Source organism: Podarcis bocagei (genome assembly GCF_964188305.1).
Source record: "Podarcis bocagei genome assembly, chromosome: 6".
Taxonomy (NCBI): domain Eukaryota; kingdom Metazoa; phylum Chordata; class Lepidosauria; order Squamata; family Lacertidae; genus Podarcis; species Podarcis bocagei.
The window spans coordinates 98,109,414-98,127,907 of NC_138130.1; the positions used below are offsets into that span (position 1 = coordinate 98,109,414).

Sequence of the window (18,494 nt, forward strand, 5' to 3'; positions counted from 1 at the left end):
TATGTGATATCTAGAAGCGATTTGAGAATTAAAAACATCAACAATTAAAACATGCATAAATGAAACTTCCATGTTCAATGGCATTGTATAGGATGCACTGGGGGAAGTCCTGTAGAACAGCCGTTACCTACAAGCCCTGGCTGTGAGCTTCCCATATCCATCTGGCTGGCCCTTTGTGGATGCAGAATTTAGACAAGTCTTGATCTGATCCAGCAAAATAGTCTTGGAAAAATGCAAAGCTTATATAGGTGGTAATCTTCAGAGAGGTAGCTGTGTTAGCGTCTCGCAACTGAAACAACAGAGGGAGTCTTGAGACACATGAAAGACTGGAACATTTATTGCTGGAGAGCTTTCCTGGACTTTGGTCCACAGAGACATACACCATAATAAATTTGTCAGTCTAAAAGGTGTGTCATGGTACAGGTATTCTCCGAAAGCGTTGCTTTCCTGCGGTGCTTTGCGGCACTCAGATTTCACAGGTTGTTTAGTTAAGGGCTCCGATTTGAGAACTTGAAAAGAGCAAGAAAAAGAGAAAAGCTTTAGAAATCCCTTTTTTAATCCCAGTCAAGGTATATTACACTTGCAATGCTGAAATATGACATAAGTGTGCATGAATATCGTCGAAAGGCTCTAGGGCTCAGGATGAGGGGGTATGTGTGGAATAGTAAATGACGATCTGGAAAGGAATGTACCTTATAAATCCCTCTGGGGGGAAATCACACTGGCAGGAGCTGGAGAAATTTGTTGCTTTGCATTTAGAGAAGAAATTGGAGAAACTATGTAAACAGAGAACAGAAGCGACACTTTCCGCCTTCCTTAATTCAAAAGTCATTGTCAGTAATAGCAACCGCATCACGAGGATGTAAAATAGGAATTTACCTAGCAGCTTTATAGAAGCAGAGTCTAACTTGGGTTGCGGCTAGTAGGAAGAGTCAGCCAGTAAACGAGGAACTTTGCAGGAAATACGATTATGACAGTATATATCTGGGAGCCAGGGGCAATGTCAGAAGTGAGGTAGCTTGCTTTGCACGAGACAGAGCAGCAGAGACTTACAGGGTCTGTATCATACTTGGTTTGTTTATGAATATTGTAAGCATAACATAGTGGAAGCAGATAGACTGCCATAGCAGACAATACAACTGTTATACCTGCGTCAAATTGCCAAGTAGAACCAAAGGGTGCTTTAGCTTCGTCGAGCTAAAAGAAACCTGACTGCTTCTTTCCAAACTTAATTGGCGCAATCTTCCCTTCTGTCTTTTTGCCTCCCCAACCACCCAAATTAAGGGTGAGTTTGAGAGTGCAAAGACTTATGGGACTTCTGCATCTCTTTTGTGTCCATCAATCTCCTTTCCTTAGACTGTATGCACAAAGTAGATGATATTCCTGTGCACAAATCCAAACAGTGATATTCCTGTGCACAATTAATAAATTGAACTAAAAAGCTTTAAATACCGTATTGGCCCGAATATAAGATGCACCTGCGAATAAGCCACACCTTTAAAATTTGGCGGCTTGGGAGCCATGGACAGGACGGGCACAATTGCCCTGCACTCCCAGGCTGCTCTCGGGGGGGGGGGGCACTTTGCCAGTGGTGTAAGGTCATGAATATAAGCCGCACTTTAACTTTTCACGATCGGAACTTGGGGAAAAAAGTGTGTCTTATATTCGGGACAATACAGTATTTTATTTTATTTTTAAAGATCCCAAGTTGTTTTGGGTGCGAATACTGTGAAATTAAACTGGCAAATTGCCTCAAGGAGCTACAAAAACCTCTTGGGAGACTAGTGACTGCTGGGTATAAGATGATAGTGGGAATGCACGTGTTTTATTTAAAAATGCAACAATATGAAATTGAGCTTGCGTTGAAACGTACAATCTAAAATAAGTTTTGAAAGAAGGTGAAGTATTGCTGAATAGGATTTGCATATGGGAACACAGAAAAGGAATATGTGAGGGAGTCAGGAAAGAGGGCTATGGAAACTTTATTCATGAAACTGAATCACTTTTTATGTCTTTTTTATGATTTTTTGTCCTTTGTCTTTTTTTGTATGCCTTTTTTGTTTTGTTTTTTGACTGATTGTGAGGGTGTTTTTTCTGTTTTGGGTTGTGTATGTGAACTGTGTTTTATTGTTTAAAAATTCTTAATAAATATTTTATTTTTTAAAAAAAGAAATTGAGCTTGCATACTTTTACCAAAAAGAGTGGCTGGAAAGGTATTGCCTCACCTGTAGGGGGACCACCAGAGAACCAGGTGCCTGACGCATTAGATACCACGATGGAAGAAAAGTAGGAGAGAGATGTCCAAAAGTAAATGGTTCTCAAAACTCACCAGTGGGCTGTTTTTGTTTTCCCTGCAGATCATCCGCCGAGTCTTCAGAACCACTCCAGGCTCAGAACCCCGCCTCCTCCACTTTCCCATGCTCACACGCCAAACCAACATCACGCGGCCTCCATCAACTCTCTCAATCGAGGGAACTTCACCCCGCGAAGCAATCCCAGCCCCGCTCCGACGGACCACTCCCTTTCTGGAGAGCAGCAAGCTGGGACGCAAGAATCCACGCACGCTCAGGACAACTGGCTGCTTAACAGTAACATCCCCCTTGAGACCAGGTAAGCCCTGTTCGGCTGGAGTGGTGTAAGATGCTCTGTTTGTGCCAGGTATCTAGTCCTCATGAATGTAGAGAAAAGGCTGGTGATAGGGCACCTGGTGATGCGCCAGAGAAATGAATGGGGATTTGGGCTTTGCGCATGTATGTTCATTATCTCTAGCCATGGATATACTGTATTTTTCGCTCTATAAGTCACACCAGACCATAAGTTTTTGGAGGAGGAAAACAAGAAAAAAAATATTCTGAATCTCAGAAGCCAGAACAACAAGAGGGATCACTGCGCAGCGAAAGCAGCGATCCCTCTTGCTGTTCTGGCTTCTGGGATAGCTGTGCAGCCTGCATTCGCTCCATAAGACACACATACATTTCCCCTTACTTTTTAGGAGGGAAAAAGTGAGTCTTATAGAGCAAAAAATACGGTATTTTATAGCGACGCCTCCAGCTGTCCGGACAGTATGAGGCCTGTTTCTCTGCCCTTCTGAAGCCGAACTTTTGAATCGATGTTGCCCTAAGCTGGACCCCTCGGTCCGCTTAGCCCAGGGCCTGCAGTGGCTCTCTCAGGTGTGAATCAGCGGCAATGAATACAATTTATGCTAAACAGATCAATATTTGCAAATGGATTTCCTTCCCATGGCGCGTTCCGAGCATAACATTTGCATTTTCCTTAGCGCAGAAATTCGTTTTTGCCGGGGTGCCGAATGCAAACATTTTCCCCATCTGCTGCTGTCCCTCTTGTTGAGAGAAGGGGGTGGGAAGGCAGAGCAATTAGCCTGCTCCCTCCCATCTTTTCACCAGTGACGTATTGTCTTCATTTTTGTTTGGCTTCCTCTACTGAGCTCTGAGTTGCTCCTCTGCTCTGCAGGAAGGTGTCCTGGGAAGCTTCGCTAACGCAATGGTCACTTCATGCCATCGAGCATTCGTAGTGAGTTCCAGCACCTCTTTTTCTAGAAAAATAGCACTGGAGCAGAGTATAACTGTTTGGAATCAATCAGTCGATAGAATAGTCCAGCATTGTTTGTTTGGACTGGCAGCAATTTTCCAGCTTCTCTGGTATAATAATACAGTGGTACCTATGGTTGCGAAGGGGATCCGTTCTGGAGGCCCGTACACAGCATGAGCAGAACGCAACCCATGGTGGTGCGTCTGTGCACCCATGGGTTGCGATTTGCTGCTTCTGCGCATGTGCATGACGTCATTTTGCATGTCTGCGCATGCGCGAGCGGCGAAACCCGGATGTAACCCTTTCCAGTACTTCTGGGTCGCCGCAGGACGCAACCTGAAAGAATGTCTCATTCATGAAGCAAACATAACATGAGGTATAACTGTAGTAATAATAATAATAATGATAATGGTGATGATAATAATAATAATGATGATGATTATAATATATTTATACCCCATCCACTCTGGGCAGCTCCCAACAGAATATTAAAAACACGATAAAACATCAAACATTAAAAACTTCCCTAAACAGGGCTGCTTTCAGGTGTCTTCTAAAAGTCAGATAGATGTTTGTTTCCTTGACATCTGGTCGGAGGGTGTTCCACAAGGCAGGCGTCACCACCGAGAAGGCCCTCTTCCTGGTTCCCTGTAACTTCACCTCTCGCAGTGAGGGAACCGCCAGAAGGCCCTCGGAGCTGGACCTCAGTGTCCAGGCTGAATAAAGGGGGTGGAGATGCTCCTTCAGGTATACAGGACTGAGGCCGTTTAGGGCTTTCAAGGTCAGCACCAACACTTTGAATTGTGCTCAGAAACGTACTGGGAGGCAATGTCGGTCTTTCATGGGACTTTTTTACATGCAGAGCACATCGTCTGCCACTGAGTTATGGCTCTTCCTTACTTTCAGTGGGGACTTAGTTTAGCTTTCGTTTCCTTTTTCTTTTTTAGTAGTAGTAGTATCTTCATAGCTTATTCCTGACGCATTTTCACTTGGACGAAGAGAAAGAGGAAATTGCCTCGCAGTCGTCTTCCACAGTTTGGAAATATCATCGGCATTAACCGTAGCTTGTAAGGCTATTTCCCCCATTTAAAACGGGAATGAGAAACATAAATTCAAAATGGGCTTACGTGTGCGTGCGTTCTTTTGTATAGCTTCGTCCCCCCGAAGCGGAATAAATCAATATCCTATTTAAGAAACTGGAATCAGTCAATATATTGAAAAGATTTAGCCTCCTAGCTGTGCCGATCGCAGCGAGTATAATTGTAGTCTACCGCGCAGGAGAACTTGATCTTGTTAAGACATAATGGGGGAGATGTCATCGGATGCATTTTCCGCTGCCTAAAATATTGCTCCGGCAAGTCTGGAACCCTACAAAGCACCACATCAATCAATTAGCATCCTTCCCCATTAGTCTCTCCCTCCACTTCCCCGAGTTCCTTCGCCACATCTCTTTCCTTGCCTTCTGTCTTTGGATAATTGCATGTTACAGGTGAGTCTTTATCGCTCCTGAGAAACTTCCGTCACTTTTAAAAGTGTTGTCAATCGCAGGTTGTCAGAAACTGCTGCAAATGTACCCAGAGTCTATGGGCACATCTCATCGGATCTAATTTGGGGGCCCTGGCGTGTTGACTTAAGGGTTTCTGACTTCTTTCCTGCCCACCCCCACCACCATTTTGCCACTGAGCATTGCAATACTGCCATCTATCAGATCGGGCTATTTGTCCATCTAATCCAGTATTGTCTGCTCGGACCAGCAGTAGCTTTCCAAGATCTTAGACTGGGGCCTTTTTATGCTAGAACACTAAAAACCCATCTATACCAAATGGAGCTGAGTGCTGGAAGATTTGAGACAGACAAAAGAAATTGCTTCTTCGTGAAGCTGATAGGTAAACTGTGGAATTCTCTGCCACAAGAAGCAGTCTTGGCCACCGGCTTGGATGGCTTTAAAAGAGGATTAGACCAATGCATGGAGGGACAAGGCTAGACATGGCTACTAACCACATTGGCTGTGTTCTGCCTCCATTGTTGGAGTTCGGCTCTGAATACTAGTTGCTGGGAATAGCAGGTGGCAGTGCATTTTTTGCCAAGTCCTGCTTTCAGGCTCCTCACAGGCAGAATGCTCTTACCTTCTTATGCTACCTGATCTTCTCAACTGGAGGTGCCAGGGACCTTTGGCCGATTCAGCAGGAAATTAGTTCCAGCCTTTCCTTGAAGCAAATTGGCTCCTTTGAACTGTCCGTGGTTCTGAAACTGCTGCCTGACCAAACTACTGCCGGGCGTGTCACATTTCTTGGATTATCAGTCTCTATCACAACGGGGATATATAATAATAATTTATTGCTTATACCCCGCCCATCTGGCTGGGTCTCCCGGGCACTCTAGGCAGCTTCCAACAGGAGATTAAAAATACATTAAAACATCAGTCATTAAAAAACTTCCCTAAACAGCGCTGCCTTCAGATGTCTTCTAAACGTCAGATAGTTGTTTATTCCTTGGACATCTGATGGGAGGGTGTTCCATGGGGCAGGAGCCACCACCGAGAAGACCCTCTGCCTGGTTTCCTGTAACTTTGCTTCTCGCAGTGAGGGAACCACCAGAAGGCCCTCAGAGCTGGACCTCAGTGTCTGGGCTGAACAATGGGGATAGAGACGCTCCTTCAGGTATACTGGGCCGAGGCCGCTTAGGGCTTTAAAGGTCAGCACCAACACTTTGAATTGTGCTTGGAAACGTACTGGGAGCTGATGTAGGTCTTTCAAGACCGGTGTTATGTGGTCTCGGCGGCCGCTCCCAGTCACCAGTCTAGCTGTTGCATTCTGGATTACAGTCATACCTCATGTTATGGACGCTTCAGGTTACGCCTTTTCAGCTTTTAATGTTTAATAGGTTATTGTATTTTAGTGTTCTGTTGGAAGCCGCCCAGAGTAGCTGGGGAAACCCAACCAGATGGGTGGGGTATAAATAATAAATTATTATTATTATTATCATCATCATCCTAGCTACTAGCCGCAATGGCTATGTTCAGAGATCTATCTATCAGTTGCGGACAATTGCAAGTGGGGAGGGTGCTACTGTGGCACCCGGTTCCTGCTTGCGGACTTCCCAGGTTGGCCACTGTGAGACAAATATTCTGGACTAGGTGGGCCATTGGCTTGAACAGCCAGGTGCTTCCTACATTCTGAGTAATGACATCACACCTTTCTTATACGGTACGTGAAAGACGAGAGCGAACTGAGTTGGGTCCTTATTTTCAGCATTGTTCCTTATGAAGTCTAGCTGCTTGCTCCCTCAAGGCTTTTTAAAAGGCATGAATACAAAGAATATCACCCCCCAAAAGACTTGGGAACATGTCCGAATTTCAAAAATAAAGCCATCGTTCTCTGCAGCTTTCTTCTATCCTTCCTATTTGATTTTTCCCCCCTTCATCTCGGCTCAGAGGGCTGCCTCCTGTCTCCCTCCTCCGCTAAGCCCCTTCCTTCTTCTGTTCTGTTATTGACGCTTGCATTAAACATTATACAACCCAACATCCTGCCTAGCGTTATATTGGCAATCTCCCGCTGAAACGTACAGTTCCATTGTAGAAACCCATTTTTACACACAGGCTTTTAACTACTGATAAATTCATATTTATATCCTCGCTGCTACCCTTCTTGATGGTGCATCCATCAAAAGCACAATTTTTTTTTTACTGCCTTCTTCTTGGCATACAACTTCAGAATACGCCGGGCTTGGTTTTTAACGGTTTCCGAGTCCGCGTTTCGGCTCACGCAGCTCGATCCTCTACACCTCAAAGCTATAAACGTGAATTGTGTTTCTCTTCTCGGGATCAGGAAGCAGACAAAGACTTGCCTTCCTAGCAAAGGCTGGCGAGAGTGGGGGAAATGGAAAGAAACCATTGCCCTTCACCTCTGCCAAGGGAAAGTGGGATCCCCCCCCCAAAAAAACGAGAGCACTTTATAGAGCAAAAGTGGGGAACAATGAGACTCTTCAGATGTTGCTAGACTCCCTAATGCCATCATTTTCTGCCCCCATGGCCAGTAGCCGGGGTGATGGGGTCTGGGGTACCACAATATGCAAGGCAGCAAATCAAGTTTGGTTCCAACCCTCATTGCATAACACCTGAAAATGCAATACTCTGTGAAAGTATACTCTGGGGCACCTGTGGGCTTTCCATCAGCCCCAGGAATTTATTTTATTTATTGAATTTATTTATTGTTTAGTCGTTTAGTCATGTCCGACTCTTCGTGACCCCATGGACCAGAGCACACCAGGCACTTCTGTCCTCCACTGCCTCCCGCAGCTTGGTCAAACTCATGCTGGTAGCTTCAAGAACACTGTCCAACCATCTCGTCCTCTGTCGTCCCCTTCTCCTTGTGCCCTCCATCTTTCCCAACATCAGGGTATTTTCCAGGGAGTCTTCTCTTCTCATGAGGTGGCCAAAGTATTGGAGCCTCAGTTTCACAATCTGTCCTTCCAGTGAGCACTCAGGCCTGATTTCCTTCAGAATGGGGAGGTTTGATCTTCTTGCAGTCCATGGGACTCTCAAGAGTCTCCTCCAGCACCAGAATTCAAAAGCATCAATTCTTCGGCGATCAGCCTTCTTTATGGTCCAGCTCTCACTTCCATACATCACTACTGGGAAAACCATAGCTTTAACTAGACGGACCTTTGTTGGCAAGGTGATGTCTCTGCTTTTTAAGATGTGAATCCAAGCCAGTAGGTTTTGGTAAAGCCGGAAAGGAAGACCCTACAAGGCTGAAAGTCCAGTAGCATCACAGAAACTTTCATATAATAACAAAAATAATTTATTATTTATACCCTGCCCACCTGGCTGGGTTTCCCCAGCCACTCAGGCAGCTTATTTCAAGATAGGAAGGTTATCCTCTAATGTTAGGGCATTCATAGTAAACCACTGCTGTCAGGAATCTCCGCTCCAGCCTCATTTGCATATCAAGGTATGATCACCCTGTTTACATGGTCGCTTATTCTTGGATGAAATAAGGGTTGACTCAAGAGCTCCTGACCTCGCCGGGAGTGACCTTTGTTGTCTTGTTTTCAATTGGCTCCAGTGTCTGAATCAGCTTTTGAATTTTAAGCAAACCAGAGGTTGACGTGAGTTCAAGGGTGCTTATTCAGGGGATGTGTACAGGGCATAATTATGTTGTCTGCCTGTTTTCCTGGATAAAATGAATTGGTACTGATGTGTCTCAGGCTGTATACATTCAGAGTGAAAAAACCAGACACAGAATTGTAACTCTTGAATGTTTCTTGAACTATGCGTTCCAGCAATTCAAGGTAAGGATATTTTGGGGGGGGGGGCACTTGTCTTAGGCGTTAACAATTCTCCTTGCAGTGGCAACGTGAAATGTAACCCAAAAGAAGAAAGAGAATGAGATTCAGTCTGATTGAATTCTTATCTGCAGATCGGCAAGAATAGGGTTTCTCTAGAAAGATTATTGACTGACTGGCGTAGTCTGTCTTCTTGCCGGAGCACCCACAGAGCCAGACTCATTACTAGGGACGCTTGCTGCGCGAAATTAAGACGTCCAGTGGATTAGATAGATTCATGCGCGATGGGTTTGGACAGCTGCGTTGGCAGCAAAGCCATGAAATGTGAACATAGGCACCAAACAATGTTTTGTGCTCACAGATCTGTGTGTATATGTGTGTGTGTAGATATAGCTACCGATTGCATTGGATGCCTGAAATCTGATGGATGTCGTCATTTACCTGTGACCGTTGGCAATCCCAGATGAATTCTGCGAATGTCTGAAAACTCAAAAGAGGATAACGCGGCTGAGTGTTCCTATCACCCGAGTGTGATGGTTGCCATTCACCGACAAAAGGAATTTTCACACATTCCCAAAGTTCGGGTCGGGTCGCCGGCCTTGAGACGTGAATGCGAACATTCAGCAAACGTTAAGATATTCGTGGCGATACACACACGTATATATTCTTGTGTGTGCGCATACATAGAGTAGATATGTGTATATATGGAAGTGAACATTCACAAATGCTATATATGTATATGTTGTAACATGCTATACATATCAATGAGTGGCCCATCATTCTAATCCCATGCACAGCTGCACTTATAACCATTTGTGGGTTTATGAGGTCACACTTCATAGATGCATGTCTCACTTGGCTTCATTCATGTTTCCATATGTATGTAGAAACATAGCAAAGCAGACATTCCTAGAGACTTTGCAGGACAACCTCATTGAGATGGACATTCTCACCTCCTCCCGACATGACGGTGCTTTCAATGATGGGTACGTTGACGCTTCATGTGGTCTTTGCTCTCTTAATATTGCAACCATTCCCCCGTCCTTTGCATGACAAATTAATCTGTCATATTATTATTTCCCCTCTCACTTTCTTGTCTCACGTAATCTATCCCCCCCCACCCTATTTTCCTCTCTTCCCCCCACCTCCTCCCACCCCCCCAAAAAAGTCGTAATCAGAACAATGAGGTCCATGACAGTAGGGAACGCAAATCGTCCTGCACATATTAATGGCAGCCTCGTTAATATGCCAATCCATAGCATCTCATTGGCTTCCTCCTGGCAGCTTGAAAGCCATTTCACTAACACAGAGGCAGCTGTAGCGGGATAGCAGGTCTTCTAAGACATGTCACTGTGTTTTGCATCGTGCTTCGTTTGAGATGGTTTAAATGTCCTAATCCAATGTTTTCCAGGTTTCACGTCCGAACTTTTTAGGGGGTGGGGAGTGTCTTTGTGTCCATTTAACAACAGTGGTTGTTTGCTTTGGCGGCACTTTTTTTCCACGTGTCCACCATTTTGATTGGAGAAGTTGGCATGTATTTCAGGGAATCATGGAACTGGCAACATTTTCTTTCCCTAAAGGGTTGGTGGTTGTGTCTCAGGAAGAGCCAGTGGGACCGCATCCAACAAAGTCTTTGCACTCGTGGAACAACTTCCACTCATGCAAACAAATTTTGCTCCGTCTCCTCTTCTTGCACACCCCTGCACCCCCTTCCAAATTTGTTTGGGGGTGGGATGGGTGGACCCAGAGAATATTTGGAGGGTGGATATGTAGGGAGAAAGCCTGTAAGTTCCATTTCCTGAGCACAAGTCATTCTGCAAGCGGAATGCAGCCTGTTCTTTTTTAAAAAAGAAAAATACTGATCAGTGCAATCGATCAGGATAGTTTTAACTCCCAGCTGCTTATTCTGTACCTGGTCTCAGGGCTGTGGTCCTGGAGGGAACTCCCCCAGAAGCAAGTCTAGGGCTGGTCAGTACGTAGATAGGTGAGCTGCCTATGAAAACCTTATGTTTGCCATCTGGGCCTTCACAGAAGAACAGGAGAATGTCAATGATGTAAATAAAGCTTGTCATTTTGGACCACATACCAGTGATCCATCTTAGAGCAGGTTTTCTCAACCTTGGGTCTCTAGGTGTTGTTGGACTACAACTCCCATCTTTCCTAGCCAGCATGACCAGTGGTCAAGGATGATGGGAATTGTTGTTGATGATGATGGATTGAATTTGAATACCACCCTTCACCCGAAGACCACAGGGCGGCGCACCAAATGAGAACACAAAATACATAATAAAAACAAGGGCAACAACATGCATAACACAAAAACCAACAAACGAATAACTCCCCTCCCACAAACACAGTTAAAAGGGCATAGATTGTTTAATCAGCCCAAGGCCTGGTTATAAAGGAAAATTTTCACCTAAAGGTGTATAATGAAAGCGCCAGGCGAGCTTCCCTGGGGAGAGCATTCCACTAATGGGGAGCCACTGCAGAAAAGGCCCCGTTCTTGTGTTGCCACCCTCTGGACCTCTCGTGGAGGAGGCACACAAAGAAGGACCTCAGATGATGATTGCCTGATCCTGGTTGGTTCATACGAGTTGTGGTTCAAGAACATCTGGGGACCCAGTGTTGAGAAAGGCTGATCTAGAATATTCAGGTGCCTTAGGAAGAGGTTCAGCAAGGAGATCAGAAAGTCTTGTGAATGCAGCACAGGATGAGGCACTTGCAGACGAGACTTGGCATCAGACAGCCTTAACCTCACCCATGTTGACTGGCTCTCTCGGTGGTGTAAGTCCACTGATTTCTCTCCTGCAAACATGCCCCTCTCTCATCTCCACTCGGAGGGTAACACTAGGCTGGGAATCCCTCTTTGCTTCTTGCAATGTGGAGTTGTACCCTTAGACCTTCACATCCTGCCATTATTGCTGCTGCTTCCTTCCGTTTTGATGAGAGAACATCTCCCAATGCGTGCCAGCTCCGCCTTGGGGGGGGTGCCCTTTTCTTTACGGAGAGAGTACAAGATGTGAAGATCCGCCACATGGGCGCCAAAAGACTACCGCTGACCAAAATCTCAACACTTGTCACAAAATGGCAGTGGCGCAAACATAACAATGCATCATCCTTCACTCTGCGCAGTGTAGTAGATGACATTTCGGGACACTCTCTCACACAACTAGCGAAGACTGGTCTATTTGGGAAAGTGGGTCAACATCCCCACCAGCCTCAACCTGGCATCCTCCCTCTGCCACTTGCCTTCCTTCTTATTTACAACCAGTCAGGAGAATGGATAATAATAATAATAATAATAATAATAATAATAATAATAATAATTTATTATTTATACCCTGCCCATCTGGCTGGGTTTCCCCAGCCACTCTGGGCAGCTTCCAACAGAATATTAAAATACAATAACCTATTAAACATTATAAGCTTCCCTAAACAGGGCTGCAGGGATGTGGGTGGCGCTCTGGGTTAAACCACAGAGCCTAGGACTTGCCGATCAGTAGGTCGGCGGTTCGAATCCAGGCAATGGAGTGAGCTCCTGTTGCTCGGTCCCTGCTCCTGCCAACCTAGCATTTCGAAAGCACATCAAAGTGCAAGTAGATAAATAGGTACCGCTCTGGCGGAAGGTAAATGGCATTTCTGTGCACTGCTCTGGTTCGCCAGAAGCAGCTTAGTCATGCTGGCCACATGACCCGGAAGCTGTACAGCCAATAAAGCGAGATGAGCGCTGCAACCCCAGAGTCGGTCACGACTGGACCTAATGGTCAGGGGTCCCTTTACCTTTACCTTTAAACAGGGCTGCCTTCAGATGTCTTCTAAAAGTCTGGTAGTTGTTGTTCTCTTGGACATCTGATGGGAGGGCGTTCCACAGGGCGGGTGCCACCACCGAGAAGGCCCTCTGCCTGGTTCCCTGTAACTTCCCTTCTCGCAGTGAAGGAACTTCCAGAAGGCCCTCAGCACTGGACCTCACTGGACCTGGATCTGTGTGTAATTAACTCTTAGATCCACTTCTCTTGGTCTCCCTGAGTTCGGCTCATTGGACACCTGTCACCGCTGTATACAACCAGTGTAATTTGGCTTTCTGATGGAGACATGAATGAGTAGCTTCAATGTTCTTTAATGGGCTTACTTTTTTAATTTCAGTGGATGCATTTCATTTCTTTCTTTCTTTCTTTCTTTCTTTCTTTCTTTCTTTCTTTCTTTCTTTCTTCTTCATTCCTGTTTTTACAAAGCCTTTGTCCTCGATGCATGGCACTGTTTTTATATGTGTGTGTGTGTTTAGCCAAGTGCTGCTAAGTTTAAAATCCTCCTTGCGCCTCAATCACTTGCAACCCCTCTCTTTCTCTCCCCGCAGGCACTTCCTGTTCAAGCCGGGAGGCACCTCTCCCCTCTTTTGTACAACGTCTCCGGGATACCCCTTGACGTCCAGCACTGTGTACTCACCTCCCCCTCGACCTCTTCCCAGAAGTACATTTTCTAGGCCGGCCTTTAACCTGAAGAAACCCTATAAATACTGTACGTGGAAATGTGCTGCCTTGAGTGCGATCATCATCTCGGTCACACTGGTGATACTGCTGGCTTATTTTATCGGTAAGCTTTCCCTTCCTTTCTGGGGACTTTCTTTCTCCTTCGACCCTCAGTGTTGTTGTTGCTGTTTTCGTTGGGCGGTTCTGCTCCTTTGGCCGAGTTGTCCAGAGAGAACCTCTGCCTTGCCTACTGTGTGCTGCCTGTAACGAGTTTGATTTCTCCACTGGTGGGGGGGAAGATGAAGGAATTTGCTGGACAGATCTACTCCCAACCTCTCCAAACAGCTGATCACAGCTGTCAACCGTCCCTTATTTGGCAGGAAACTCCCTTATCCCAGCGCCGTGTCCTGCTGCTGTCCCTTATTGATGATGTCCCTTAAATTTCCCGGGTTTCAAAGGAAGCAGCTCCTCTCCCTCCCTCCCTGCCGGCCAGGGAGGAGGGAGGCTCCAATGTGTTGCTTGGCTGCATTGCTCACCCAATAAGGAGTCTAAGAATGACTGGGGGGTGGAGCTTGTATGCCTTGTGCCGATCAAATCGGCCGCATTGCCTGGGGACTCGCCTTTGCTCAGCGCTTCCCAGCGGAGAGGTGACGGTGGTTTTCCTTGCTGCATCCCCTTTGCCGGGTTGCTGCGCTGTGGGAACCACCGCTTGAGGCTTCGGTTTGGCTGCTGGCTGGGCTTTCTGGCTTTGGCTTGGAGGGGCTCAGAAGCTGAACATACCTGTGCCCAGAAAATCCCTTATTTTGGCTGCTGATCCCTTATTTTCGAGGCTGTTGGTCCCTTATTTTCAAATCTGTAAGTTGACAGCTATGCAGCTGATCAATAAGTAAAAGACCCAAATACATATAGGAACTCTTCCAGTAGATGTCTAGAACATCAGGAGCATAGCTCCACAAAGTTGCTTATGTTTTAAACCAGGGTTTCCCATATTTGGGTCTCCAGCTGTTTTTGGACTACAATTCCCATCATCACTGACTAGTGGTCCTGCTAGCCAGGGATGATGAGAGAGTCGTAGTCCAAAAACAGCTGGAGACCCAAGTTTGGGAAACCTTGCTTTAAACAGTCTGTTGTGCCATATGCTACAGGCACCGTATTTTTTGCTCCATAAGACGCACCCGACCATAAGACGCACCTAGTTTTTAGAGGAGGAAAACAAGAAAAAAAATTATTCTGAACGAAACAGTGGATGTATGATTTTTGTGGTTCATGCTGTGGCCACAGACATGTGATCTGATGGTGAATTTGGGGTGACCCAATGCAAAAATCCTAAAGATCCATGTGGATCCGTGCTTTGTAACCATGTTTTTGTGCTATTGCGGCCCCATGCAACAGTGGGTGCGTGATTTGTTTGGAGCAGGCTGTAGCCATGGACATGCTATGTGATCTGATGGTGAATTTGGGGTGACCCAATGCAAAAATCCTGAGGATCCATGGGCTTTTACCTCCCCCCTCCCAGGCAGCCTCCTTTATCGCTAGCGCCCCTTATCTCCCTCCCAATCCCTTACTGATCAGCTGCTTCCTTTCAACGCTCCCTTCCCTCTTGTTTGCCTTAGTGTCTTTTCCTTAGCTGGAGCAGTTTTTTGCTCCTTTTCTTCTAATTTCTCTCCTCATTGCTTTAGTCTTCCTGTCTCCAATCCTTGCAAGTTTGCTGTCTTTACCTCTCCCTCTCCCAGGCAGCCTCCTTTATCTCTAGCATCCCTTATCTCGCTCCCAATCGCTTGCCGATCAGCGGCTTTGTTTCAACACCCACTTCCGTCTTTCAAAAAAAAAAACCATGATCTGCTTTTTGCCCCTGGGCAATTTGGCTCCAGGGACCATGCATTCACTCCATAAGACACACAGACATTTCCCCTTACTTTTTAGGAAGTGCGTCATGGAGCAAAAAATACGGTAAATGCATATTCTGCTCTTAGAGAAATGGAGACATCTACAAATACCTAGAGGGCAAGCAGTAGATAACAGCTCACTTGGAGTGGCGGCATGTGGTTACTTCCTTTTTGGTGATTTCTGAATTTCGACAGGGAAACGTCTTGTGGGAAGGGAGGGGGCAGGTTAGTAGAAGAGTCAGCTTGCCCCCAGAGCACCCCAGTACTCCACTTAACCTTGAGATTAGTACCCATTCTTGATTTCTTTGTTTCCACCCCTTCCCCAATAAATTAGGTGAATGGAGCTGCAAATGGGGTGGTGGTGGTTGGAAGAGCAGTCTGCAGGTTTACCCATCTATGAAGTCTGCATAATTGGGGGCAAAACATTCCAGATAAAAAATCTGGAATGTTTTTTATCTTCGCACAATAGCTGGCAAACATGGAAAGTGGCCTTTCTCAATTTTCCAGCTTTTCCAATACTTTTAAGGCAAGGAAGGATTGAAGACTTTGATGTGTGGGGACAGTGATCTTGCGGGATTAGGCTAAAGGCTTTCAACTGTGTCTTTACCCAGCCCATTTCTGGTTCAATTCTTTTTTGGGGTGCTCTTGGGCACAACAGTCTCCAAACTCTGTTATGTAATAATTAAATCATCTCTCAGAATTATTGCGTAATGGAGCAGGGAGGTTGTCTCTGGAATGTGGTTGTGCCTAAGCGAGTCCCTGAAGAATTCAGCTTGTAATGTGTCGGTCTCAGTGAAAACACACAGACCTCTTTGCGCCTGGAATTCTCACCCCCATTTCTTTTCCTGTATTTTCTACCTGCCTGCTGCTCTCTTCCTGATGATGCTTCTGCAATTCAGAAAACAAATACTTATGGTTTATGTCTCTCTTTTCTCCTTCGCTGAGACACCAGATTAACATGTCAGTCCCAGTTTTGTATTTGTTTCCATTAGGGAGAAAAAAAGCCCTGAAACCTTACAAAAATAACAACAAGAAACCCACAACCCAATAGATGGGGATGGTTGTGCTGCTATAATTATGTTCCTAGGACTCTTTAAGCCTAGGTAAAAGCACTTGTTCCCATGCAGCAGAATTGAGCTCCCTGTTGATTTTGCCTCCGCTTCTTCCATGCCATCGAACGGTAAAGCATTAGTGTTATAACTTGCTGCAAGCTGCACATGTGAGTAGAAAATAGGACTTTCCTGCTTGCATCCCTCATGCTTGCAATTTGTTACCAACAGATTATTTCTTCTTCGGCTGTATTCTTCCAGCGGATATTTCTTTAATGGCCGAATCTCTCTTCCACCCCCAACCCCAGCTCTCAAAAGATTGCCACCGTGCTTACAGTCACCGGTTTTTTTAGCGTGCTCCATAGCAGGAGGAGAAGTGATTAATCAGCGAGCATTAAATTGATAGCAGCTTGATGGAAGGTGCAGTCACCTTTAATCATTTGCCAAGTATGTCCAACCCCAGCGTCCCATTTATCTTGCGTTATCTTTATGCGCCAAGTAGATGTTGGGACATTATCTCCGCGTGTCAGAGGAACTTGTCCCTAGTTCCTGTAGAACTTTGGCATCCATCAAAAGCGGGCAGGACTTGTTGGCCAGGGGGGTGGGTTGGATGTGTGAAAATCTCTTCCTCTTCCTCTTCCTTTCTTTTTTTACATAAGCATTTTGGGCTGTCTGCTTCACCTGTTCTGTTAGTGCAACGATTTATACTTGCGCAACAAAACGTCCACTCTCCCCACCCTTGTGTGTGCCCTACACAGGGCCGGATTTAGGTTTGATGAGGCCCTAAGCTACTGAAGGTAATGGGGCCCTTTATGTGTCCAACTGTTCTTTGTCAACAACAAATAGTCCTGTTTTTTGTGTTGAATATATGCTATATGGTAATTTATGGACCTAATAGGTATCTCAAGCCATTTGCACATGTTGCCGTGCAACCTGTCCATGCAGAATGTAGGCACCCTATATATAGAATTGAGCAAACCAGTGATATTTTAGGGAGCAAGATAGCAGGTGGGGCCCATGACTTACATCATAGGAGTCTACACAACACAAAACACTGTTGCTGTACGTGGGTTTTATTTTATTTGTTTTTTATTTGTTTTTTATATTTTGGAAATGTGCATCCAGGCGTTTTTTCCTTTATTTTTTTGGGGGGGGCCAAGAGAGTGGGGCCCTAAGCTATAGCTTGTTTAGCTTGTACATAAATCTGGCCTAGTGCTTGCTAATCGGAAGGTTGGCAGTTTGAATCCCCGCTACAGGGTGAGCTCCCGTTGTTCAGTCCCAGCTCCTGCCAACCTAGCAGTTCGAAAGCACGTCAAAATGCAAGTAGATAAATAGGTACCACTCCGGTGGGAAGGTAAACGGCGTTACTGTGCTTTGCTCTGGTTCGTCAGAAGAGGCTTAGTCATGCTGGCCACATGACCCGGAAGCTGTACGCCGGCTCCCTCGGCCAATAAAGCGAGATGAGCACCGCAATCCCAGAGTCGGCCACGACTGGACGTAACAGTCAGGGGTCCCTTTACCTAAATCGGGCACTGGCCCCACACCCTATCCAAATTACTCATAGGGGTTGGGGGAACTATTGGAACAGATTTAGGGAGCATTACATGGGGAAGAGAGTTGGAGAACGTTCCTTTGCACAAACAGGGCATTTATGTAGCGCTACTTTGGATATGAACCTTAACTCTTTTTCCTATCCTTTCTGATGGTTTTGAAGTATCTTCCACATGCCAAAGTAGATTGGCAAGATGCACCAAATCTAAAGGTGGTGGTGGGGGGAATTATTGGTCATGTTATGCTGGTGGGGATCATGAGTCCATAATTTCCAAATTCTAAAAGAATTATTCAAAATCAAAAGTAATTGGTTGAGCACTGCATAAACATAGTTAATGAGGAGAGCTGCTATCAGTTCCACTGATCTAATCACCATGTTGAGGGGGGGGATGCAGATATTTAATTAGATTTAATGAAAAACTGTGTTTAATTTCAAGTATAATCAATTATTAATTAATGTAATGAGTGACTCTGACTGGGTTTACTAATTAACTCATTTAAAAATTATGAATAACCTTTTCATTTGTAATTATTTTCTACATCCTGTCAAGTTGAGGATAAAAATTGTATCACTAACTAGAAATCACACACCCACACCTTATAAATCTTTCCTCCACATTTTCCTTTCCTTACTAAAGTAGAAGTGTCAGGGAAAGTACTTCTTTTGATTCCCAACTTTAAACAAAAACAAAAACCCAAGAAACAGA

General features: G+C 45.4%; 1 protein-coding gene across 11 annotated transcripts in view; it reads left to right on the forward strand.

Moving 5' to 3' along the window:
- The window catches only part of TENM4 (teneurin transmembrane protein 4), a 1,513,375-nt gene that overhangs the window by 1,280,963 nt on the left and 213,918 nt on the right, over positions 1–18,494 (forward strand). For 10 of the 11 annotated variants that reach the window (XM_081197251.1, XM_081197258.1, XM_081197259.1 and 7 more), the window contains 3 exons: positions 2,358–2,610; positions 9,723–9,821; positions 13,190–13,425. In XM_081197251.1, the coding sequence (XP_081053377.1) occupies positions 2,358–2,610; positions 9,723–9,821; positions 13,190–13,425 (588 nt within the window). The remainder of the gene's footprint in view (positions 1–2,357; positions 2,611–9,722; positions 9,822–13,189; positions 13,426–18,494) is intronic. The other variant, XM_081197261.1, reaches the window with a different exon arrangement.